A 22,579-nucleotide genomic window follows, 5' to 3' on the forward strand; every position below is an offset into this window, starting at 1 on the left:
TTAGAGATGGCACAGTGCCATGGTATCAGTGTTTGAATGGTTATTGCAGAATGCGCAGTGCCATGTTATCGGTGCTTAAATGGTGTTTAAAGATGGCACAGTGCCATGGTATCAGGGTTTAAATGGAGTTGCATAATGCACACTGACATGGTATCAGTGTTTAAATGGCATTTACGGATGGCACCGTGCCACTGTATCAACGTTTGAACAGTTTTTACAGATTGTAAAATGCAAGTGCCACGGTATCAGTGTTTAAATGTTTTTTGCACAGTGCCGTAGTATCTATATTTCAATGGTGTTTAGAGCTGGCACAATGCCATGGTATCAATGCTTGAATGGGGTTTATGGAATGCACATTGTCATGCTATCAGCTAAATGGTGTTTACTAATGGCATAATGCCATGGTATCAATGTTTAAATGGTTTTTACTCAATGCACAGTGCCATGGGATCAGTGTTTAAATGTTGTTTACAGATGGCACAGTGCCATGGTTTCAGTGTTTACATGGGGTGCTTGCAGGATTCACAGTGCCACGGTTTCAGTGTTTCACTGATGGTCACAGATGGCACAGTGCCACAGCATCAACGTAGGAATAGCAGTTGCAAAATGCGCAGTGTCATGGTGTCAGTGTTTAAATGGTGTTTATGGTTGGCACGGTGTCACATTATCAGTGTTTAGATGGTATTCACAGATGGCACAGTGCCAAGATGTCAGTGTTTAAATTTTAATTACAGAATGCACAGTGCCATGGTATCAATGTTTAAATGATGTTTACAGATGGCGCAGTGCCACGATACCAGTGTTTGAATGTTGATTTGCAAAATGCGCAGTGCAATGATATTAGTGTTTATAGGGGTTTACAGATGGCGCAGTGCCATGGTATCAGCTAACTGATATTTACTGATGGCACTATGCCATCATATCAGTGTTTAAATGGTTTTTATCAATGCACATTTCCATCATATCAGTGTTTAAATGGTTTTTACTCAATGCACAGTGCCATGATATCTGTGTTTAAATGGTGATTGCAAAATGCACAGTCCGATGATATCAGTGTTTAAATTGTGTTTAGACATGGCACAGTGCCATGGTATCAGTGTTTAAGTTTTGATTACAAAAAGCACAGTGCTGTCAGTATTTAAATGGTGTATTAAGGTGGCACAGTGCCATGGTGTAAGTGTTTAAATAGTGTTTACAGGATGCACAGTTACCAGTGTTTGAATGTTGATTGCAAAATGCGCAGTGCGTTGATATCAGTGTTTAAACAGAGTTTACTACAGAATGCACAGTGTCATGGTATCTGTGCTTTAATGGTGTTTGGAGCTGTCACTGATTATATGGTGTTTAAAGATGTACTGTGCCATGGTTTCAGTGTTTAAATGGTGTTTACTGATGGCACAATGCCATGATATCTGTGTTTAAATGTTTACAGATGGCACAGTGCCATAGTTTCAGTGCTTACACGGTGTTTGCAGGATTCACAGTGCCATGGTATCTGTGTTTCACTGATGGTTACAGATGTCACAGTGCCACAGCATCAATGTAGGAATGGTTATTGCAAAATGCGCAGTGCCATGGTATCAGTATTTAAATGGTGCTTGCATATTGCACAGTGTCATGGTATCTGTGTTTAAATGGTGCTTGCATATTGCACAGTGTCATGGTATCTGTGTTTAAATGCTGTTAACAGATGGCACAGTGCCATGGTATCCCTGTTTAAATGGTGTTTGCAAAATCACCGTGCCGTGATATCAGTGTTTAAATAGTGTTTACAGACTGCGCGGTGCTGTGGTAGCTGTGCTTTTATGGTGTTTACAGCTGGCATAGTGTCACGATGTCATTGATTAAATGATGTTTACAGAATGCACAGTGCCATGCTATCTGTGTTTAAATGGTTTTTACTCAATGCACAGTACCATGGTATCAGTGTTTAAATAGTGTTTACAGATGGCACAGTGCCATGGTATGAATGTTTAAATGGTGTTTACAGATGGCACAGTGCCACAGCATCAGTGTTTAAATGGTGATTCCAAATTGCACAGTGCTATCATATCGGCATTTAAATAGTTTTTGCAGATCCCACAGTGTCATGGAATTAGTGTTTAAATGAAGGTTACATCGTGTCAAAGCATCAGTGTTTAAATGGTGCTTAAAGATGGCACAGTGTCATGGTATCAGTGTTTGGATCGTGATTGCAGAATGTGAAGTGTCATGATATCTGTGTTTAAATGGTGTTTACAGAATGCACATTGGCGTGGAATCAATATTTAAACGTGTTTGCAGCTGGCACAGTGCTACGGTATCAGTGTTTGAATGGTGATTCCAAAATGCATAGTGCTATATGGTATCAGTGTTGAAATGTTTACAGATGACACGGTGTCATGTTATCAGTATTGAAATGGTGTTTGCAGATTATACAGTGCAATTATATCAGTGTTTAAATGGTGTTATCAGATGGCACAGTGCCATGGTATTGGGATTGAAATGGTGTTTAGAGATTGTAAGAAATCTAACAACACCAGGTTAAAGTCCAACAGGTTTATTTGGTAGCAAACGCCACTAGCTTTCGGAGCGCTGCTTCTTCGTCAGGTGAATGGGAGATCTGCTCATAAGCAGCAAACAGGGCATATAAAGACCCATACTCAATTTACATAATAATGAATAATAATTGGAATGCGAGTCTTTACAGCTAATCAAATCTTAAAGGCACAGACAATGTGAGTGGAGAGAGCATTAGCACAGGTTAAAGAGATGTATATTGTCTCCAGACAGGACAGCCAGTGAGACTTTGCGAGTCCAGGCAAGTTGTGGGGGTTACAGATAGTGTGACATGAACCCAAGATTCCGGTTTAGGCCGTCCTCATGTGTGCGGAACTTGGCTATCAGTCTCTGCTCAGCGACTCTGCGCTGTCGTGTGTTGTGAAGGCCGCCTTGGAGAATGCTTACCCGAATATCAGAGGCCGAATGCCCGTGACTGCTGAAGTGCTCCCCAACAGGAAGAGAACAGTCTTGCCTGGTGATTGTCGAGTGGTGTTCATTCATCCGTGTCGTAGCGTCTGCATGGTTTCCCCAATGTACCATGCCTCGGGACATCCTTTCCTGCAGCGTATCAGGTAGACAATGTTGGCCAAGTTGCAAGAGTATGTACCGTGTACCTGGTGGATGGTGTTCTCACGTGAGATGATGGCATCCGTGTCGATGATCCGGCATGTCTTGCAGCGATTGCTGTGGCAGGGTTGTGTGGTGTTGTGGTCACGGTTCTCCTGAAGGCTGGGTAGTTTGCTGCAGACAATGGTCTGTTTGAGGTTGTGCGGTTGTTTGAAGGCAAGAAGTGGGGGTGTGGGGATGGCCTTGGCGAGATGTTTGTCTTCATCGATGACATGTTGAAGGAGAAGATGTTGTAGCTCCTCCGCTCCGGGGAAGTACTGGACGACGTCCACCGTGTCCCGTGTTTGTCTTCTGAGGAGGTCGGTGCGGTTTTTCGCTGTGGCGTGTCGGAACTATCAATCGATGAGTCGAGTGCCATATCCTGTTCTTATGAGGGCATCTTTCAGCATCTGTTGCGATCCTCCTCATCTGAGCAGATCCTGTGTATACGGAGGGCTTGTCCATAGGGGATGGCTTCTTTAACACGTTTAGGGTGGAGGCTGGAGAAGTGGAGCATCGTGAGGTTATCCATGGGCTTGTGGTACAGTGAAGTGCTGAGGTGACCGTCCTTGATGGAGATGCGTGTGTCCAAGAATGCAACCGATTCCGGAGAGTAGTCCATGGTGAGTCTGATGGTGGGATGGGACTTGTTGATGTCATCATATAGTGGTTTCAGTGATTGTTCACCATGAGTCCAAAAAAAGAAAATGTCATCGATATTTCTAGTGTATAGCATCGGTTGAAGGTCCTGTGCGATGAAGAGGTCTTGTTCAAACCTGTGCATAAAGATGTTGGCATATTGAGGTGCGAATCTGGTCCCCATGGCTGTTCCATGTGTCTGGATGAAGAACTGGTTGTTGAAGGTGAAGACATTGTGGTCCAGGATGAAGCGGATGAGTTGTAAAATTGCATCTGGAGATTGGCAGTTGTCGGCGTTGAGTACTGATAAGAGTAGATAAGTATTGCTAATGAGTACTGATAAGCCCTCATAAGAACAGGATATGGCACGCGACTCATCGATCGATAGTTCCGACGCGCCACAGTGAAAAACCTCACCGGCCTCCTCAGAAGACAAACACGGGACATGGTGAACAGAGTACCCTTCGTCGTCCAATACTTCCCCGGAGCAGAGAAGCTACGACATCTTCTCCAGAGCCTTCAGCATGTCATCGATGAAGACGAACATCTCGCCAAGGCCATCCCCACACCCCCACCTCTTGTCTTCAAACAACCAGACAACCTCAAACAGACCATTGTCCGCAGCAAACTACCCAGCCTTCAGGAGAACAGTGACCACGACACCACACAACCCTGCCACAGCAACCTCTGCAAGACGTGCCGGATCATCGACACAGATGCCATCACCTCACGTAAGAACACCATCCACCAGGTGCACAGTACATACACTTGCAACTCGGCCAACATTGTCTACCTGATACGCTGCAGGAAAGGATGTCCCGAGGCATGGTACGTTGGGGAGACGATGCAGACGCTACGACAATGGATGAATGAACACTGCTCGACAATCACCAGGCAAGAATGTTCTCTTCCTGTTGGGGAACACTTCAGCGGTCACGGGCATTTGGCCTCTGATCTTCGGGTAAGCGTTCTCCAAGGCGGCCTTCATGACACACGACAACGCAGAGTCGATGAGCGCAGACTGATAGCCAAGTTCCGCACACATGAGGACAGCCTCAACCGGGATCTTGGGTTCATGTCACACTATCTGTTACCCCCACGACTTGCCTGGGCTTGCAAAATCTCACTAACTGTCCTGGCAGGAGACAATACACATCTCTTTAGCCTGTGCTTAACCCTCTCTCCACTCACATTGTCTGTACCTTTAATACTTGATTACCTGTAAAGACTCGCATTCCAACCATTATTTTGTAAATTGAGTTTGTGCATATATATGCCCTGTTTGTGAACAGAACTCCCACTCACCTGATGAAGAAGCAGCGCTCCGAAAGTTTGTGGCTTTTGCTACCAAATAAACCTGTTGGACTTTAACCTGGTTGTTGTGAGACTTCTTACTGTTTTCAATTGGCACAGTGTCATGGTACCAATGTTTAAATGGAGTTTACAATGATGGTATCAGTTTTAACTGGTATTTACAGATGTTAAAGTGTCATGCTATCAGTGTGTAAATGATGTTCACAGATGGCATAGTGCCACGGCATCAGTTTATGAATGGTGATTCCAAAATGCACGATGCGATGATATCATTGTTAAATGGTGCTTACAGGTGGCAGTGTGCCATGGTATCAGTGTTTGAATGGCGATTATAAAATGCACAGTATGCTGATACCAGTTTTTAAATGGTATTTAGAGAATGCAGAGTACCATGGTATCAGTATTTGAATGGTGTTTACAGATGGCACAGTGTCATTGTATGAATGTTTCAATGGTGTTTATAGATGGCACAGTGCCACAGTATCAGTGTTTGAATGGCAATTGCAAACTGTACAGTGCTACGATATCAGTGGTTAAATGGTGTTTAGAGATGGCGCAGCTTCCCGGTATCACTGTTTAAATGGTGTTTTTGGATGGCATTGTGCCATGATATCTATGTTTAAGTGATAACAGATGGCACAATGCCATAGTAATGGTGTTTACAGAATGCACAGTGCCACGGTATCAGTGCTTAAATTGTGTTTACAAATGGCGCAGTGTTACGGTGTCAGTGTTTAAATGGTGATTGCAGAATGTGCAGTGCCTTGGTATCAGTATTTAAATGGTGTTTACGGATGTCACAGTACTATGGTGTCAGTGTATAAATGGTGTCAACAGATGGCACAATGCCATGATATCAGTGTTTAACTGTTGTTTACAGATGGCAAAATGCCATGGCATTAGTATTTAAATGGTGTTCAGAGATGGCACAGTGTCACAGTATCAGTGCTTAAATGATGTTTACAGATGGCACAGTGTCACGGTGTCTGAATGGTGATTGCAAAATGCACAGTGCGATGATATGAGTGTTTAAATTGTGTTTACAGATGGCACGGTGCCATGGTATCAGTGTTTAAATTATGTTTACATCATGCACACGGTCATGGTATCTGTGTTTAAATGTTGCTTACAGAATGCACAGTGCAATGGTATTAGTGGTTAAATGGTGTTTACAGATGGCGTAGGTGCCTTGGTGAATGGTGTTAACAAATAGCGCAGCGTTATGGTGTCAGTATTTAAATGGTGTTTACGGATGTCACAGTACTATGGTGTCAACAGATGGCACTGTGCCATGGTATAGGTGTTCAAATGGTGTGTACAGATGGCATCACACGGTCAAGTCTAAGACTGCCCAACAGTGTTCCAGGGTACCCAGGGGTCACCTGATCCGTAATCTTAAAGGGGCAGTCCGCACCCCAAACTCCAACATACAATATGTATGTATGTATATCACAACTGTGATCACTATTTCCTAGGGGACCCTTAACCTTGAGATCATTTATTAAATTTATCTCATTCCACATAAACGGATCCAAAATAGCCTGATCCCTAGTTGGCTCCATAACGTATTGCTCCAAGGAACATCTCAACTGCACTGTTTGGCCGGATTCTCTGGTCTGGTCTGTAACGGGACCCATTGTGAGTGAGATCAGAAAATTTGGCATTCCATCAAAACTCCATTCACTCTCAGGGCCACTGGAAAATCCCAGCCGAGAACGAGGATGGAAGATTTCGGACTATGAATAGGTTGTCATTTCCAATTTGATTAGCCCAACTGATGTGAAAATTAAAGTCGCTCATGATTAATGTGGTGCTGCTTTTACATCCATTTGTCATTTCTTGATTTAAACTATTTCTTACAGTGTGAATGTGAATCTCCTGAATTAAATCTAAGTGCTGCCGCGAGCAGGAAAATTGATGCAGTCTTGCATTAATGCAGGAAGCATTTCATCTTAGATCTTTTATGAGACCAATTTCTTTGAGTTTTAACTGGATTTTACCTCTGACAGTCTCTTCGGCAGCAAGAACCCAGAAAAATGTTATTGAAACCTGCAACTGAACTGCTCCCCAAAATTTAGTTACCTCAAGATTATTTGGATGTTTCACGCAATGTCTATTTAAAATATGTGATATAACTGATCCAAACCTGTAGTTTCCCCCATGACAACTTCATCTCAATGGTTTAACTTTCATATGTACTCATGATAGTAGAAGGAGGTGTAGTTCTGAAATTGTATCTAGTGCAGGAACATCAGGGTGGCACAATCCACTAGAGTTTTGAGCTTGTACACAATAAAACGGAGAGATATAGATTAGCACATACATTGCCTCACAAGTGTCCAATCTCTTCTAATCATTTGAAGGCAAACAGTCCCCATACAGGGAGGGAGAGTTATCCAAATACTAGCCCTTGCATACCTCCTAGAGACCAACTGCCCACCATCTCATTCATGGATGCTAGAAATGATGAGAAAACCATCATAAATAGGCTTGCAGTTTGCATAGCACCGTATCATATATCACATCTGATGAGTGCCAATGAATTACATTGAAATATAATGAACAGTTCTCAAGAAGGAGAACATTGATGAGGAGAAAGCAAACTCATGCAGAGTCTGGTGCTGTAATTAACAGTCTTCACGTGTGGGATTTGCCCGGTTTTTTAAGTGTGGTATTGTCATAACTCTAAGCTCAATTTCTAGAGAGCAACAACAAAAGTCAGACTTCTAAGAGCCAATGAAGCACCAAATGAGCCAACGGTCAAATGGACAAAATTTTGTATCCTCATCTTATTGGTGGAATTATTTTGATGCCTTATTTAACTAATATGAATGGTCCTTCTGAGGGTCTCATTGGATGAAGTGAGTAGATTGACTGTAGATTTATAGATAATAGCAATGGAAGTGGCCATTCAGCCCATCAGATGTCTGCCAGCTGAAAAAGATTCATTTTTCAGCCCTTGGCAGCAGTGATGTAGATCATGGTACTTCTAATGGGTAACCATACGCTGCCTGTTTTGGAAGCTCTTTGCCACTAACCATACCGCCTCCCCTCTCCCCACCACCCCAGCCCTCACTCTCTGGTTAAAATAATTTCCCCTCAACTCCCCTTTAATCCTTCAGCCTATCACTATTAATCAATGCCTCCTGATGACTCCTCTGCTTTTAGAAATAGGTCCTTCCATTTCCACTCGTCAAGGCCCCATCATTATTTTATGTGCTTCAGTTAAATCTTCCCTTGGTCTCCTGTATCTCAAAGTTAAAAAAGCCAGCCTATCCAATCTTGAAGATTGGACGAGTTAAAAATGAAACTGTATGAGAAAAAAGCAGTAACATGAAGCTTACTCGTTCAATGAGAAGTCTTGCAGGCAAGAAAAGAAAAGCCAATGAAACAACAATGGTATTAGAATTTATTTCAGCTTTCTAGGGAGGGTCAGAGACTTGGGGGGGAAAAAATTATAATGTTAAAAAATGGGGCTAGGCAGAACAGTTATGGTGAAGAGAGGAAGGAGTACTTCAGACTTAATGGATAGTGAACTGATTGTATCAACAGTGAACTGTTGGACCATCAATTCGTTGTGGAAGCAAACCTCGGCTTATTCCCTCTTTCAATTGCTCTGGAGCTGTCAATCAAAGCTGATTCAAGCTAAAATAGTGGATCACCCACATGAAATTGAATGCTCCTGTCCATCAAATCAGTTCTAAGAGGTTTCAGAGTAGCTGGGCTTACTGTGAGAAAGCAAAGGAAAGGGGATGCCCCTCGTGAAACTGATAACTCCTGTCACTCAAATCACTTCAAAGGGGTTTGGTAACTCCTGGTTCAGAAATCAATCAAGAGCAATCCCTACTGTACAGTGCTGCAGTGATTTTGAAGGCTTCCGGTGTTTGGGGGGCATGGATTGTAGTAAGACCATTTCCAATATTTTGCAGAACGCTGACAATAATAAAGGTATTTTACTAGACAGGTGCCTGGGGCAGATAGGAAAATGGAGTTGAGGCCACAGATCAGCTATGATCTTATTGAATGGTCGGAATAAGCTTGAGGGGAGAAGTGGCCACTCCTGCTCCTAATTCTTAATTTCATATTGCATCTGTGTTTAAGCTTTGTTTATAAGTGTTACAACAACATGGTATATCATATTCAAAATGTTATTTATAGGTAGTGCCATGTTATCAGCGTTTAAGTATTCATTATACTTGGTAAATTGCCATGGTATCAGATTTTAAACATTGTTTATTGATAGTCCAGTGTCATAGTCTCAGTTTTAAATGGTGTTTATAGAGAGCACTGACATGGTTTCACTTTCAAATAATGTTTGGACTGACATAGTATTAATTTTAAATGGTTTATAGAGGGCACAGTGACATAGTTCCTCCTTTTCAACAACCCCTGCATTACCTGCTACTTTTGGAATGGGTCGAGTGTCCTTCACCGAGGCAAGATATTGATTTAATGTCTGACATTTCTGTGTTCCCCATTATTAACTCTCCAGTCTCGTCCGCAAAGGGACCAACATTGACTCCAGCCATTATCTTCCTTTTTTTATACTTACAGAATCTTTTGCTACCTGTTTTTCTATTTTGCGCTAGATTTCTTTCATAATTTACCTTTACTCCTTATAATTACTTTCCAGTAACACTTTGTTGGTCTTCAAAATTTCCCAATCCTCCAGCCCACTACTTATCTTTGCAATATGGTATGCCTTAGATTTTGCCTTTATGTTATCTTTAACCTCCTTGCCTAGCCATGGATGCATTTTCCCCCTCGTACAATCTTTCTTCCTCTCTGGAATATATTTAAGTTGGGAGGAATTGAATTTTGCTTTAAATATCTGCCACTGTTCATCAAGTGTCCAATCTTTTAGTCTTTCTGCTCAGTCCACAAGGGTCAAATCGGTCCTCATGCCAATGTAATTACCTTGGTTTAACATTAGAACACTAGTGTGGGACTCAAGTTTATTGCCCTCAAACTGAATTAGAAATTCAAGCATGCAGTGGTCGCTCTTTCCCAGAGGTTCCTTTACCGCGAGATCATTAATTTAATCCCATCTCATTGCACAATACTAAGTCCAAAATAACCTGCTCCCTGGTTGGTTTGATAACATATTGTTCCAAGAAGCAATCGCTAATGCACTCTATGAACTCTCCTTCAAAGTTACCTTGTTATCAGTATTTAATGGTGTTTATTGAGGGTACAATGACATTATCAGTATTTAATGGTGTTTATAGAGGCTACAGCTTCATGCTGTCAGTGTTCAAACATTGTTATTAGCTGTTACAGTGCTAAAGTGCTTAAAGTGGGATGTTACCAATGTGGAGGTAATCATACTTCTGAATCATGTTGGTTTAAAGAGGCTGAGTGTTTTAATTGTCACAGAAGAGAACATTTGATAAAGCAGTGCAGAGTTAACTCAAGATCGCAGAGTAATCGATCAACCAAGGTGTTACAAGTATACAATGTGGAAAAGCTTAGCACCTCATGTCTGGTATTCACTCTCTGTTTAATCTAAAAGTAGGCAAGATAGATCCTACTACTGTAATGCTCCAGGTAAATGGGAAGCCTCTTAAGATGGGAGTGGAAACAGGGACATCGGCCACTGTCATGGGCGAGCGTACGTTTCAGTATCTAAGAGAGGGAGTCCAACGATTGAACTTGAAGAGCACTTCTGCCAAGTTGAAGACTTGAACAGGAGAGGCAATAAAAAGAAAATGCACCACAATGGGACCTGTAAGCTGTGGATAACAGTCTACCCAGCTCCCAGTAATAACAGTGATGGGAGAAGGACCAAACCTTCTCAGCCATGATTGGAATCAAGTTGAATTGGGCCAATATTTTTCAAATGTGGGAAGGGGGACTTCTTGAACAGATAAGAAAATGCAAGAGCGTCTTCTGTGATGAATTAGGCAAAAAATCAAAGGGTTACAAGCTGAAATTTATGTGGATCCAGAGGTGACTCCCTGATTCTTTAGGGCAAGCCAGTACCATGTGCCTTATGAGAGAAAGTGAAAACTGAGATAAACAGGTTGGAAGCATTATCCAGCCAGTTCAGTCCTCAGAATGGACAGCTCCGATAGTCCCTGTATTGAAACTGGAAAAGACCATCCTCATTTGTGGTGATTATAAGCTAACAGTTAATCAGGCCATGAAGCTGGATAAATATCCAATCTCGAGAATTGAAGACCTGTATGCAAAGCTGGAAGGAAGTCAATCTTACACAAAGCTGGATATCAGTCACATGTAGAAGCATCTTGAATTAGATGACATATCCTGGGGTATGTCATGATAAACATTCAAAGGCTTAATTCAATATGTCTTCGGCATGTGCAATATTCCAAAGGTCGATGGAGGGTCTGCTGCAGGGTTGTGGTATACCTTGATCCTGCCCTTGTAACTGGATTGACAGAGTCCAAACATCTAGCAAACTTAGAAGAGTATTAAAATGATTTCAGGAGGCTGGAATTCGCCTCAAGAAAGAGAAATGCACCTTTCAAACCACTGAGGTGACTTACCTGGGGCACCGTGTAGATACACAAGGATTATTCCCCGTGGAAGACAAGGTCAAGGTGATAAATGAGGTGCCTGCCCCCACAAACACAACTGAATTCAAATTGTTTTTGGGGATGGTAAACCACAATGGACATTTCTAAAGGGCCCCTGAGTCTTCTCGAGTAGTTGAAAATCTAAGCCAAGCTTAACTAGGGACCGGAGGTTAGGCTTAGGGTTGTTGGAAAAAATCAGCAGATCCAGCAGTATCTGTGGGGAGAATTACAGAACTGGCATTTTGAGTGGACTATAACTCGATGCTGCCACACCTGCTGAATATTTCCAGCACTGCCTGTTTTATTTTTGATTTTGACATATCCATGCTGGCTTTCTTCAATTAATCCACACTTATTTTTAACTTTGTCCCAAGTTATTGTTTCTAAAAGCTTTTCCACCCCCAAGGTTAAATTGACTGGCCTGTGGTTGCTTGGCTGATCCTTACAACCTTTCTTGAAAAGGAGGGTAACATCGCAATTATCCAGCCCTCTGGCACTGGCACTGCATCAAAGGAGGATTGAAAGACTATGGTCTGTGCCTCTGTAATTTCCTCTCTTACTTCTCTCATTATCCTTCGATGTGTCCCATCCAGTCCTGGTGGCTTATGAACTTGCAGCCAGTCTTTCAAACCTCCACTTTATCAGTTTTCAGCCCTTCCAATGTCTCAACTACTTCCTTTGCCACCGTGACTTCACCAGTATCTTTTCCCTTAATAAAGGCAGATACAAAACACTAAGGCAAGACTCTCCGGCCTCCCAGCCGTGTGTTTCCAGCCGGCAGGAGGTGGCACGTTATTTGCTAGAGGCAGAATTGTCTGGTCCCGCTGCTGTCAATGGGAATTCCCATTGATGTCACCTCACACATGAGGGAAATTCCGGCCTAATTTAGTATCTTGACTATACACTCTGCCTTCGTGCAAAAATCCCCTTTTTAATTCCTAATCTGCTTTTACCACCTTTTTATATGCCTTTGGAGATTTTTGGATTCTATTTTTGTGTTAGCTGCCAGTTTCTTCTCATGCTCTCCCCTTGTCTCCTTTCCTTTTCCATTTTCCACTTGAATTACCAATCAAGAACCAATCAAGTTGGTTCTTGCATTATCAACCTACCCTCTATCCCTTTCCAGGGAGATTTGGTTTGTTTATTCTACACTTCCCTTCCTTGCGAATATACCTTGACTGTACCCAGACGATCTCTTTAAAGACAGTTCGTTGTGGAGTTACAGTTTCACCTGACAATCTTTGATCCTAATTTACTTGGGTCACTGTCTGTGTGGAGTTTGCACATTCTCCTGCGTGGGTTTCCTCCGGGTGCTCCGGTTTCCTCCCACAGTCCAAAGATGTGTGGGTTAAGTTGATTGGCCATGCTAAAATTGCCCTTAGTGTCCTGGGATGCGTAGGTTAGCGGGATTAGTGGGTTAAATATGTAGGGATATGAGGGTAGGGTCTGGGTGGGATTGTGGTCGGTGCAGACTCGATGGGCCGAATGGCCGCTTTCTGTGCTGTAGGGTTTCTAAGATTTCTTTTAAGATCTCCCCTCACCTCCTGAAGAACGTGGCCCAGCTTTAATATTTTTACTTTCAATTGCTCCTTGTTCTTTTCCACAGTTAACCTGAACCTATGATACTATCACTGTTCCATACACGTTCCCCTCCTAACACTTGATCCATTTGACGTACTTCATTCGTGGAACTAGCTCCAATGTGACTTCTTCCTTGTTGGGCTGGAAACATACTGATCAAGAAAATTCTCCTGAACACACTTCAGAAATTCTTCCCGTCACTCTGCCCTTTACACTATTGCTATCATTTGTTATATTAAAATAATAGAAGTCTTTTAAACCTGTTACACCTTTAATTTTTTCAAGTATGAATGAAAGTTTTTTGATCTGAAATGTTATTTTTGGTTCTCTCGCCACATCTCATGCTTGATCTGCTGAATATTTACAGCATTTTAGGTTTTTATTTCATTTAGTTTATCACTGTAGCAAGCTCAGAGATACCTAATTTCCTGACTATAACAAACTCTAATGTACCTACTCCCTCACTCCTCTTCAATTAAAATAATTTAGCACTTTCTGATACACCAGAGGCACACTATAGTATACTGCACCATGCTCACAAACTTTTATTTAGACATGTCTACAGATTCCTCACTATAACGCACTGCATAACACATCATTGTGCCCTCACTATATTTTTCTCTGATGTTTTTAAGCATTCTTCTATGAAACTCTTCCCATAAATAATGCATCACACTTGAGGACCCTTTATGTATAGAACTATACAGCATGAGGTGGGAGTGGGACGGAGATACAAGTTGGCCATCATTTGGCCCACTGTGCGTGGTTCTTTGCAAGTGCTTTCTAATTAGTTCCACTCACCTGTTTTGTTTCCTCTATAGCCCTTTTTTTTTCTTTTTCAAATATCTATCCAGTTTGTTTTGAAAGTTACTGTTGCATCTCTTTCCATCACCCTTTCAGAAAAGAATTCCAGACATTATAAATCGCTGTGTAAAAAAAAAATAATTCTCATTTCCCTTGCTTTGTTTGCCAATTAGCTTAAGTCCGTGTCCTCTGTTGAGCAAACATCCTGCCACTGGAAACAGTTTATCTTTGTTTATGTTACCAAAACCCTTTATAATTTTAAAAATCTCAATCAGATTTCCTCTTCTCTGCTCTGAAGCAAACAATCTCTCTTATTCTCTCCACATAACTGAATGTAGAGATGCCAGCATTGAACTGGGGTTTCGGAGCGCTGCTCCTTCATCAGTAAGTGGAGACTCCACTCACCTGATGAAGGAGCAGCCCTCCGAAAGCTCATGATTCCAAATAAACCTGTTGGACTTTAACCTGGTGTTGTGAGACTTCTTACTGTGCCCACATAACTGAAGTTGCTTATACCGCCATGCCTGCTGTCAATTGTATATCAGTTCTGTTTAATTATATCCAGGTAAAAGGCATTTATTGTGGATTAACTCCAGTACATATAAAGACACTGAGATCATGCCTGCTCTTGTCAGCTTGGAACCGGTATGCCACTTTTGAGGGGACCATTAATCGGACTCGATTTATATTTGAATTTTTTTTTGAGCAAGCAAGGAGATGGATTAAAGGCTTGTCTTGTCCACTCTGTGCATTGGCTTTGCAACTCTGAGAAAGGAATGACATTAAAGACACTTACTGGAACTGTGTTGTGGTTGAGTTGGGAGGTATATGCATGTAGTGCTTCATTCTGTAAATAAATATAAGAATAAGAAAAGATTGGCTTCCAGTATCATCCTTCATTACGAAGGGTCGTCACTACTTTACTTCACTGATGAAGGGTCACCCAGACTGAAAACATTGGCTCTAGTCTCTTGCCACAGATGCTCTCAGGCCTGTTGAGTTTCTCCAGCATTTTTGTTTTTGTATCACCCTTCACTCAGTGACTTTCTAGAATAAAGCACTGAAAGTATAGTACTCTCCTAGTTTCTAAAGCATCGGGTAGCTAAAGGATATTAGATTTGTCATGAGCTGTATTAACTGTTTGTCATTTTCATAAATGACCTGGATGAGGAAGTGGAGGGATGGGTTGGTAAGTTTGCCGATGACACGAAGGTTGGTGGTGTTGTGGATAGTTTGGAGGGATGTCAGAAGCTGCAGCGTGACATAGATAGGATGCAAGACTGGGCGGAGAAGTGACAGATGAACTTCAACCCGGATAAATGTGTAGTGGTACATTTTGGCAGGTTGAATGGGATGAAGGAGTATAATATCAAGGGTAAGACTCTTAGCAGTGTAGAGGATCAGAAGGACCTTGGGGTCCGGGTCCATAGGACTCTTAAATCGGCCTCGCAGGTACAGGAGGTGGTTAAGAAGGCGTATGGTGTGCTGGCCTTCATCAATCGAGGGATTGAGTTTAGGAGTCGGGAGATAATGATGCAGCTTTATAAGACCCTTGTCAGACCCCACTTAGAGTACTGTGCTCAGTTCTGGTCGCCTCATTACAGGAAGGATGTAGAAATGATTGAAAGGGTGCAGAGAAGATTTACAAGGATGTTGCCTGGATTGGGTGGCATGCCTTATGAGGATAGGTTGAGGGAGCTCGGTTCTTTTCTCCTTGGAGAGACAAAGGATGAGAGGTGACCTGATAGAGGTGTACAAGATGTTGAGAGGTATAGATCGGGTGGATTCTCAGAGGCTTTTGCCCAGGGCTGAAATGGCTGCTACGAGAGGACAGGTTTACGGTGCTGGGGAGTAGGTACAGAGGAGATGTCAGGGGTAAATTTTTCACTCAGAGGGTGGTGGGTGAGTGGAATCGGCTGCCGTCAATGGTGGTGGAGGCAAACTCGATAGGGTCTTTTAAGAGACTTCTGGATGAGTACATGAGACTTAATAGGATTGAGGGTTATAGGTAAGCCTATATATAGGCCTAGGTAGGTAGGGACATGACCGGCGCAACTTGTGGGCCAAAGGGCCTGTTTGTGCTGTAGTTTTTCTATGTTCTATGTTCTATGATTATTGTGATATAGAGTGCAGTGTTTGCTCTTAATTCAGACAGGGAACTTTGCTGAGGTAGCTCAGTGCAGTCTGTCAATTAATAAAGCTTAACCTCCTCAGATTCAATTTGTCAAGGAAATGAGCTGTTAAAAGTGGAATGGTAGAATGTTCATCCACTTCAGGCATGAAGGCAATTTACGTAACACGTGTGGCTCATTGCTGCAGCACATGGAGGAGCAATGATTTATGCTGTCAATGATCTGTTGCTGGAGCTACTTTAGAACATTCACACAGCACTTAGAAATCCATCGCTAAATTCATTCAGTCACATAACTGGCAATGAAAGAGCTGCAAAAGTGTAAGTTTAAAAATAGGTTCCAGCTCCCTGAAGGCTCACTTGGCAGATGCATTGGCTGGTGTGCAACTGTGTCCGACAGACCAGGAGAGGCCTGAATTCAACTCTAGTTCTTGGCTTGGGTGGTGGTGTTAGTGGGGAAGAAATAACTTGCATTTATGTGGCACTTTGCACATCCTCAAATGCTTCACAGCCAGTGAGTGCTTTTTAAGAGTAGCCCCTGTTGCAACTTAGGGAAACATGGCAGCCAGTTTGCACGCAGCGAGGTTCCACGGACAGCAATAAGATGTGACCAGGTCGAGGGATAGGATTTGAACAGGGCTTTGAGAGAAAGCTCTTGGTCATTGTATAATACTATGGTTTCTTTCACATCCACGTGAGTGGGGAAAATGGGATCTTACTTTATCACCTCCTCAGAAAGGCAATAAGGCACTCCCTGAGTACTGTAGTGAATTATCAACTTAGATTTTGTGCTCCAGTCTCCAGAATGGTACTTGAACCCATGAACTTCTGACTAAGAAACAAGAACGCTAACACTGAGCCATAGCTGACACAGACTACCACTGGCCTTTGCAGACCTGACTACAAAAAGGAACTAGAAATGGCTAGGATTTCCTCTCTTTGACATTTTTGCTGGAGTGTTTACAGGCATGGACATTGGACATGGACAGGGTTGGTTGTATTTTGTGCAAATTATTTGGTTCCATGCAGCAGTTCTGAAGAATAAAAATAGTGAATCAGAAATGTTCACACTTGTAGTGGTGTCGCTATTAAAGATGTTTAGAATGTAAGGAATACATTTGTGGGACACGCATTCCTTTTTAAGTATGCAAAATACATGTTGCTGCAACCGTGTGTTATGCAATCATTAGCAATATGTCTGTCTATAGTTTCCTCTTTTTCCATGGTTGTTTAGGTCCCGGCTCCAGGCAGAGATATAAATCATCCATTCTCTCTATCTGCTATTGACCAGGTTCATTATAGTGCAGAGCATTGCTGCTTTCCAGAATTGTAGAGTGTAGGAGTGAAAAAGAGGAGGGCGTACCCATTGAACGAGATTCTGTATACTTCCCATATGCCAGGTGGAAAGCTGTATTGGCAGAAGTCGAGGCCAGGTTATCCATGTCCTTTTGATCAAGTAATAGCTGTGACCCAGGGAGAAATTAGCCTTTAAAAGAATGAAGAGGAGACTATCTAGAATCTGTATTCTCTCCTCATTATTGTCAAGAAAGCAAATGTTGCATCAGAGAGGCTTTAAACGCCTTTTAAAGATATCCATAAACCCAGTCCCATGGTTGAAGTGTCTGCTCACTGGAGAATGCCACTTCCCACAGGAGCTGACTAGCGCAACATTCAAAGCTCACCTGAAAGCTAATATCGAACATCTGGGTAAAACAGCAGTGGGAAGGTAGCAGATAATGTATAGTCTCTGTCTGAGTGTAGGAAGTAGAGATTTGTGCGAAGATTGTAGGTTCTGCTTGTTATGCATATCCTGATTGGAAGTCAACACCCCGAGAATGGAGAGGAAAAATTTGGTGAGGGGCAAAATATACAAATTGTAATATAATGAGATAATACTTAAGAGAACAGACATTGCAGTTAGAAGCACTCAATCATCAATCAGTTAATTAGGTCTAATTGGATCTGTACACTTGAGTTTGATAATTTACTGGTCGTCTTGCCATCATCCAAGATGAAGGGGATAAAATGAACACTGCATGGTTCTTTTTCACTCAGGTTGTCTTCCCCGTTTAATATGCTTGTCTTATTGGATTCCAGGTACTCATGAGCTGAACTGCCAGAGGAACCCACTGATTATAAATGTGACTTACAACCACAGCCCCCACTTCTATAAGACGGCATCAATGCTGCTGAACCTGTCCTCGCCACTCATAGCAGTCTCTGGGATAGCTCTGCGCACATACAGTCACTTCAATTCTCCCGCCATGTTCAACTGTGTACAGCAAGAGGGATACAAGAAACACAAGCACAGGTACTGCTTCTATATTCCTAGCTGTAAGTCTTTATGGCTGAGCCCTTTGTAATAATCCATGGATGTGGCATGGTGGCACAGTGGTTAGCACTGCTGCCTCACAGCGCCAGGGACTTGGGTTCGATTCCCGGCTTGGGTCACTGTCAGTGCAGTGTCTGCATGGGTTTCCTCCGGATACTCTAGTTTCCTCCCACAGTCTGAAAGACGTGCTGGTTAGATGCATTGTCCATGCTAAATTCTCCGAGTGTACCCGAACGGGCGCTGGAGTGTGGCGGACTAGGGAATTTTCACAGTAACTTCATTGCAGTATTAATGTAAGCCTACTTGTGACACAAACAAATAAATTTTACTTTGCAAGATGAAGACTTGTTAATCAATGGAGCACTTTGAGAACTTTGTGAAAGTGTTGAGTTTTCCCAAGGTAGCCGTAGCAAGGGTTGGATGCAAAATAATACTCCACCACTCAGCTGAAATTAGTTCTGCATTAAGGGCATTTTGTGAGGTGTCTGCTTCTTCTAAGAAGCTGGATTGATACTGCTTACCCCATACTATGTAGACGCTTACAACCTCAGATAGAGGGGAGACTGTCATCCCCTCAGCCTGGGCTAGATTTAAAACCGAGATCCAGAAATCAATGCCCAGTATCTGAGACCACGCCGCAGACTTGATTCTTAAAATGCAAACTGACACAAAATTCATTAATCTTTTCTTCAGCCAACAGCTTTAAACCAATGTAATCTGCCAGAAATGAGAGGCTTCCTATCTGACCTGAAGCGATTAGTGAAGACTCCAGTTTATCATCAGAGTCAGTGCACAACTTAACACCATCCTTCCACTTAACCTTTAGGATAACAAATTTGAGGCCAACATCAGCAAATTATTGAATATTTTGCTTTCACTACTCCTCCAAACCAGTAAAACCATTTATTTCCTTTGCCTCTCGTTATGTTCAGTCACCAGATTTCACCATTCACTGAATGGGCCCGATAGCAACAATCCATCCTGTAAACCTGGACTTTTGATTAACCCTTACACCTCATCTCTGTTCCAGCTGTGTGCGATGTTCCAATGGTCAAGACCAGTGTGAAACTCTGACAGTGGTGCATGCAACTGTCAACTGCACTGTGGGCCACAGCGTGCAAGTGGAATGCCATGTCGCCTGTGCAAAAGGATTGTCTTTGAAGACCGCATGTGGCAAACACCTTGTCCCTCTTCAGGTATGTGTTCTTTAATCTCTGTCAAAAAGAATCATGATATGGTTGTTTAGAATCATAGAATCCCTATAGTGCAGGAGGCAGCCATTGAGTCTGCATCGACCACAATCCCACCCAGACCCTATCCCCAGAACCCTACGTATTTACGCTGCTAATCCCCCTGACACTAAGAGGCAATTTAACATGGCCAATCAACCTAACCCGTACATCTTTGGAGAGTGAGAGGAAACCAGAGCACCCGGAGAAAACCCACACAGACACAAGGAGAACGTGCAAACTCCACACTGACTGAGGCTGGAATTGAACCCGGGTCCCTGGCGCTGTGAGGCAGCAGTGCTAACCACTGTGCCACCGTGCTGCCCCATGGAAGAAGACAATGTGACCTTAAATTTGGCATAAAGTGCCATTCTGAGAGACTGAACCTGAAACAAACCCAAATCAGTGGGCCCAGCTGTTAAAATCTAACCAAATCATGATTGGCCGTGATCTTTTCGATAAATCAGTGCACGCACTCTAAAACACCTCACTGAATGCATCAGTCTTAATTTTTAGATCCGATATTCTGGCTAGACAGCCAAACCATTATCTCTCAGGAAGAGAGAACCTGACTCAGACCAATGGAAAATTCAGTCACCTGGATTATCCAAACTATGTCCTCCAGCATCTGCCATCCCAAATTCACAATGCTATGAAAGGCCAGTCATCTTAATGGTCTAAGCTGCCAAGTCCAATGAAATATACTGATTCATATTGCAGTCTTCAGCAAAGTGGTATGATGTCATCCATTATTAGCTATTTACACAGTGGAAGATGGTGGCACAGTGCTAATGTTACTGGGCCAGTAATTCGGAGGCCCAGGCTAATGCTCTGGGGACGAGGGTTCAAATCCTGCCATGGCAGCGGGTGAAATTTAAATTCAATTAATAAATGTTGAATTGAAAAGCTAGTGTCAGGGATGGTGATTATGAAACCATTTCTGAATGTTGTAAAAGCCCATCTGCTTTACTAAGGAAATCTGCTGTCCTTACCTGGTCTGGCCTACATGTGACGCCAGATCCACAGTAGTATGATTGATCCTTAATGGCCATCTGAAATGGTGTTGCAAGGCACTTGGTTCAAGGGCATTTAAGGATGGGCAACAAATTATGGCCTTGCCAGTGACACCCGCATCCCAAGAAGGATTTTTTAAAAAACCATAGTGCGGGTTCCAGGTTCTCTGGGTGCCACAATAGTCTCAGTTAATTCTTGCTGTAAATCTGGACATTCAACTTTTTTGATGAACAACCATGGCTTGGATAGTCCAGGTGACTGAATTTTCCATTGGTCTGAGTCAGGTTCTCACTTCCTGAGAGATAATGGTTTGGCTGTCTAACCAGAAGATCGGATCTGAAAATTAAGACTGATGCATTCGGTGAGGAGTTATAAAAATCTTAGTTCTTGTATGTACTGCACTACCTCTCTTTTTTTGCCCAAAATACTAAGAAGGAAGCGGACACATGCACTACCAATCCGTGTTTCCTTTTAAACCCTGCGCATGCTAACATCAAATTGCTTTCCAGTTAATGAAGTTCTTTTTGAAGTGCAATTCTTTTCAGAGTTGGAATCCTTTGACGTTACATGAAGCAGAAAGATAGGTGCATTTGCTGCCCTATGTAGAAAGATTTGTTTTGATAAGGGTCCACCCTCCCTCTTGCTGGTCAGATCAATTATTATTGACATTTTCAATTGAGTGTGTGCCTACAGTAGGCTTTTCAAATCCAATGGCCGAGATTTTCCAGCCCTTCCCACCAGTGGGATCTTCCGGTACTGCCAGAGGTGACCCTCCACTGCAGATTCCCTGGTGATGTGACGGGTGAGCAATGCAAATGGCCATGACGTCAGTGGGACCAGAAGATCCCGCCAGCGGCCAAAGTGAGCCACTTCCGCCATCAGAAAATCCACCGGGTGGTCCAGAAAATCTTTGCCAATGAGTTTAAGTTTAATTATCTGTTTATTGTCACAAGTAGGCTTATGTTAACACTGTAATTAAGTTGCTGTGAAAATCCCCTGGTCGCCATACTCCGGCGCCTGTTCGGGTACACTGAGGGAGAATTTAGCATGGCCAATGCACCTAACCAGCACGTCTTTCGGGCTGTGGGAGGAAACCGGAGCACCTGGAGGAAACCCACACATACGGGGAGAACGTGTTGACTCCACACAGACAGTGACCCAAGCCAGGAATTGAACCTGGGTCCCTGGCGCTGTGAGGCAGTAGTGCACACCACTGTGCCACCTTGCTGCCCCAAACACTTCTATTGTTTGATCTATACACCGACAAGCTTCGTAACTGTGCAGAACAATATCATACCTTAAGTTTCCAGATAACCAACTAACCATTACTCATCTCTGATGTGCCACTGAATTTCCTGAGGACTTAATTCTTTGTAACGAAGTCCTCCTCATGTTGGAAAATCATCTGTTTGAAAAGCAAGTGCGATTTCTGTGGATCAATTTTTCCCTTCTCCCAATGTCTTGGTGGATTATCAGCTAGCGGGTCCTATTGAGCAGAGCTCATGAATTGTCTGGCATACTGGTTTACAAAGCTCCAATGTACTTAAATAAACTCTTGCTTTGATCTTTCTTCAAACACTAGAAAATGCCAGCTGGGTTTGCATTTGGGGAAGAATATGCTGGCAAGGTATACTAACCCCTGGACAATCTGGCACCTGGTTTCTATGATCTTATCTTGGGACGGTTCCATCTGGGATGTCTCCAACTTTCGCTAGATGCTGCAATTACATGTTGCTGGGTCTAAGTATTGAGTGTTGTTTTAGCCTCCTTAAATGGGAGGGCTAGGCAGATTCCCTAATCTGCCCTGAGATGGTGCTTGCAAGTGAAACTCTGAGACCTTGATATGTAA

At 42.8% G+C, this 22,579-nt stretch overlaps 1 protein-coding gene across 1 annotated transcript in view; it reads left to right on the forward strand.

The window, feature by feature from the left end:
• pappa2 (pappalysin 2) overlaps positions 1 to 22,579 on the forward strand; it is a 416,756-nt gene that overhangs the window by 227,829 nt on the left and 166,348 nt on the right. The window contains exons 13-14 of the mRNA XM_078219173.1: positions 18,253 to 18,466; positions 19,518 to 19,683. Coding sequence (XP_078075299.1) covers positions 18,253 to 18,466; positions 19,518 to 19,683 — 380 coding nt within the window. The remainder of the gene's footprint in view (positions 1 to 18,252; positions 18,467 to 19,517; positions 19,684 to 22,579) is intronic.

This window comes from Mustelus asterias, chromosome 8 (assembly GCF_964213995.1).
Source record: "Mustelus asterias chromosome 8, sMusAst1.hap1.1, whole genome shotgun sequence".
In the NCBI taxonomy this organism is placed as follows: Eukaryota; Metazoa; Chordata; class Chondrichthyes; order Carcharhiniformes; family Triakidae; genus Mustelus; species Mustelus asterias.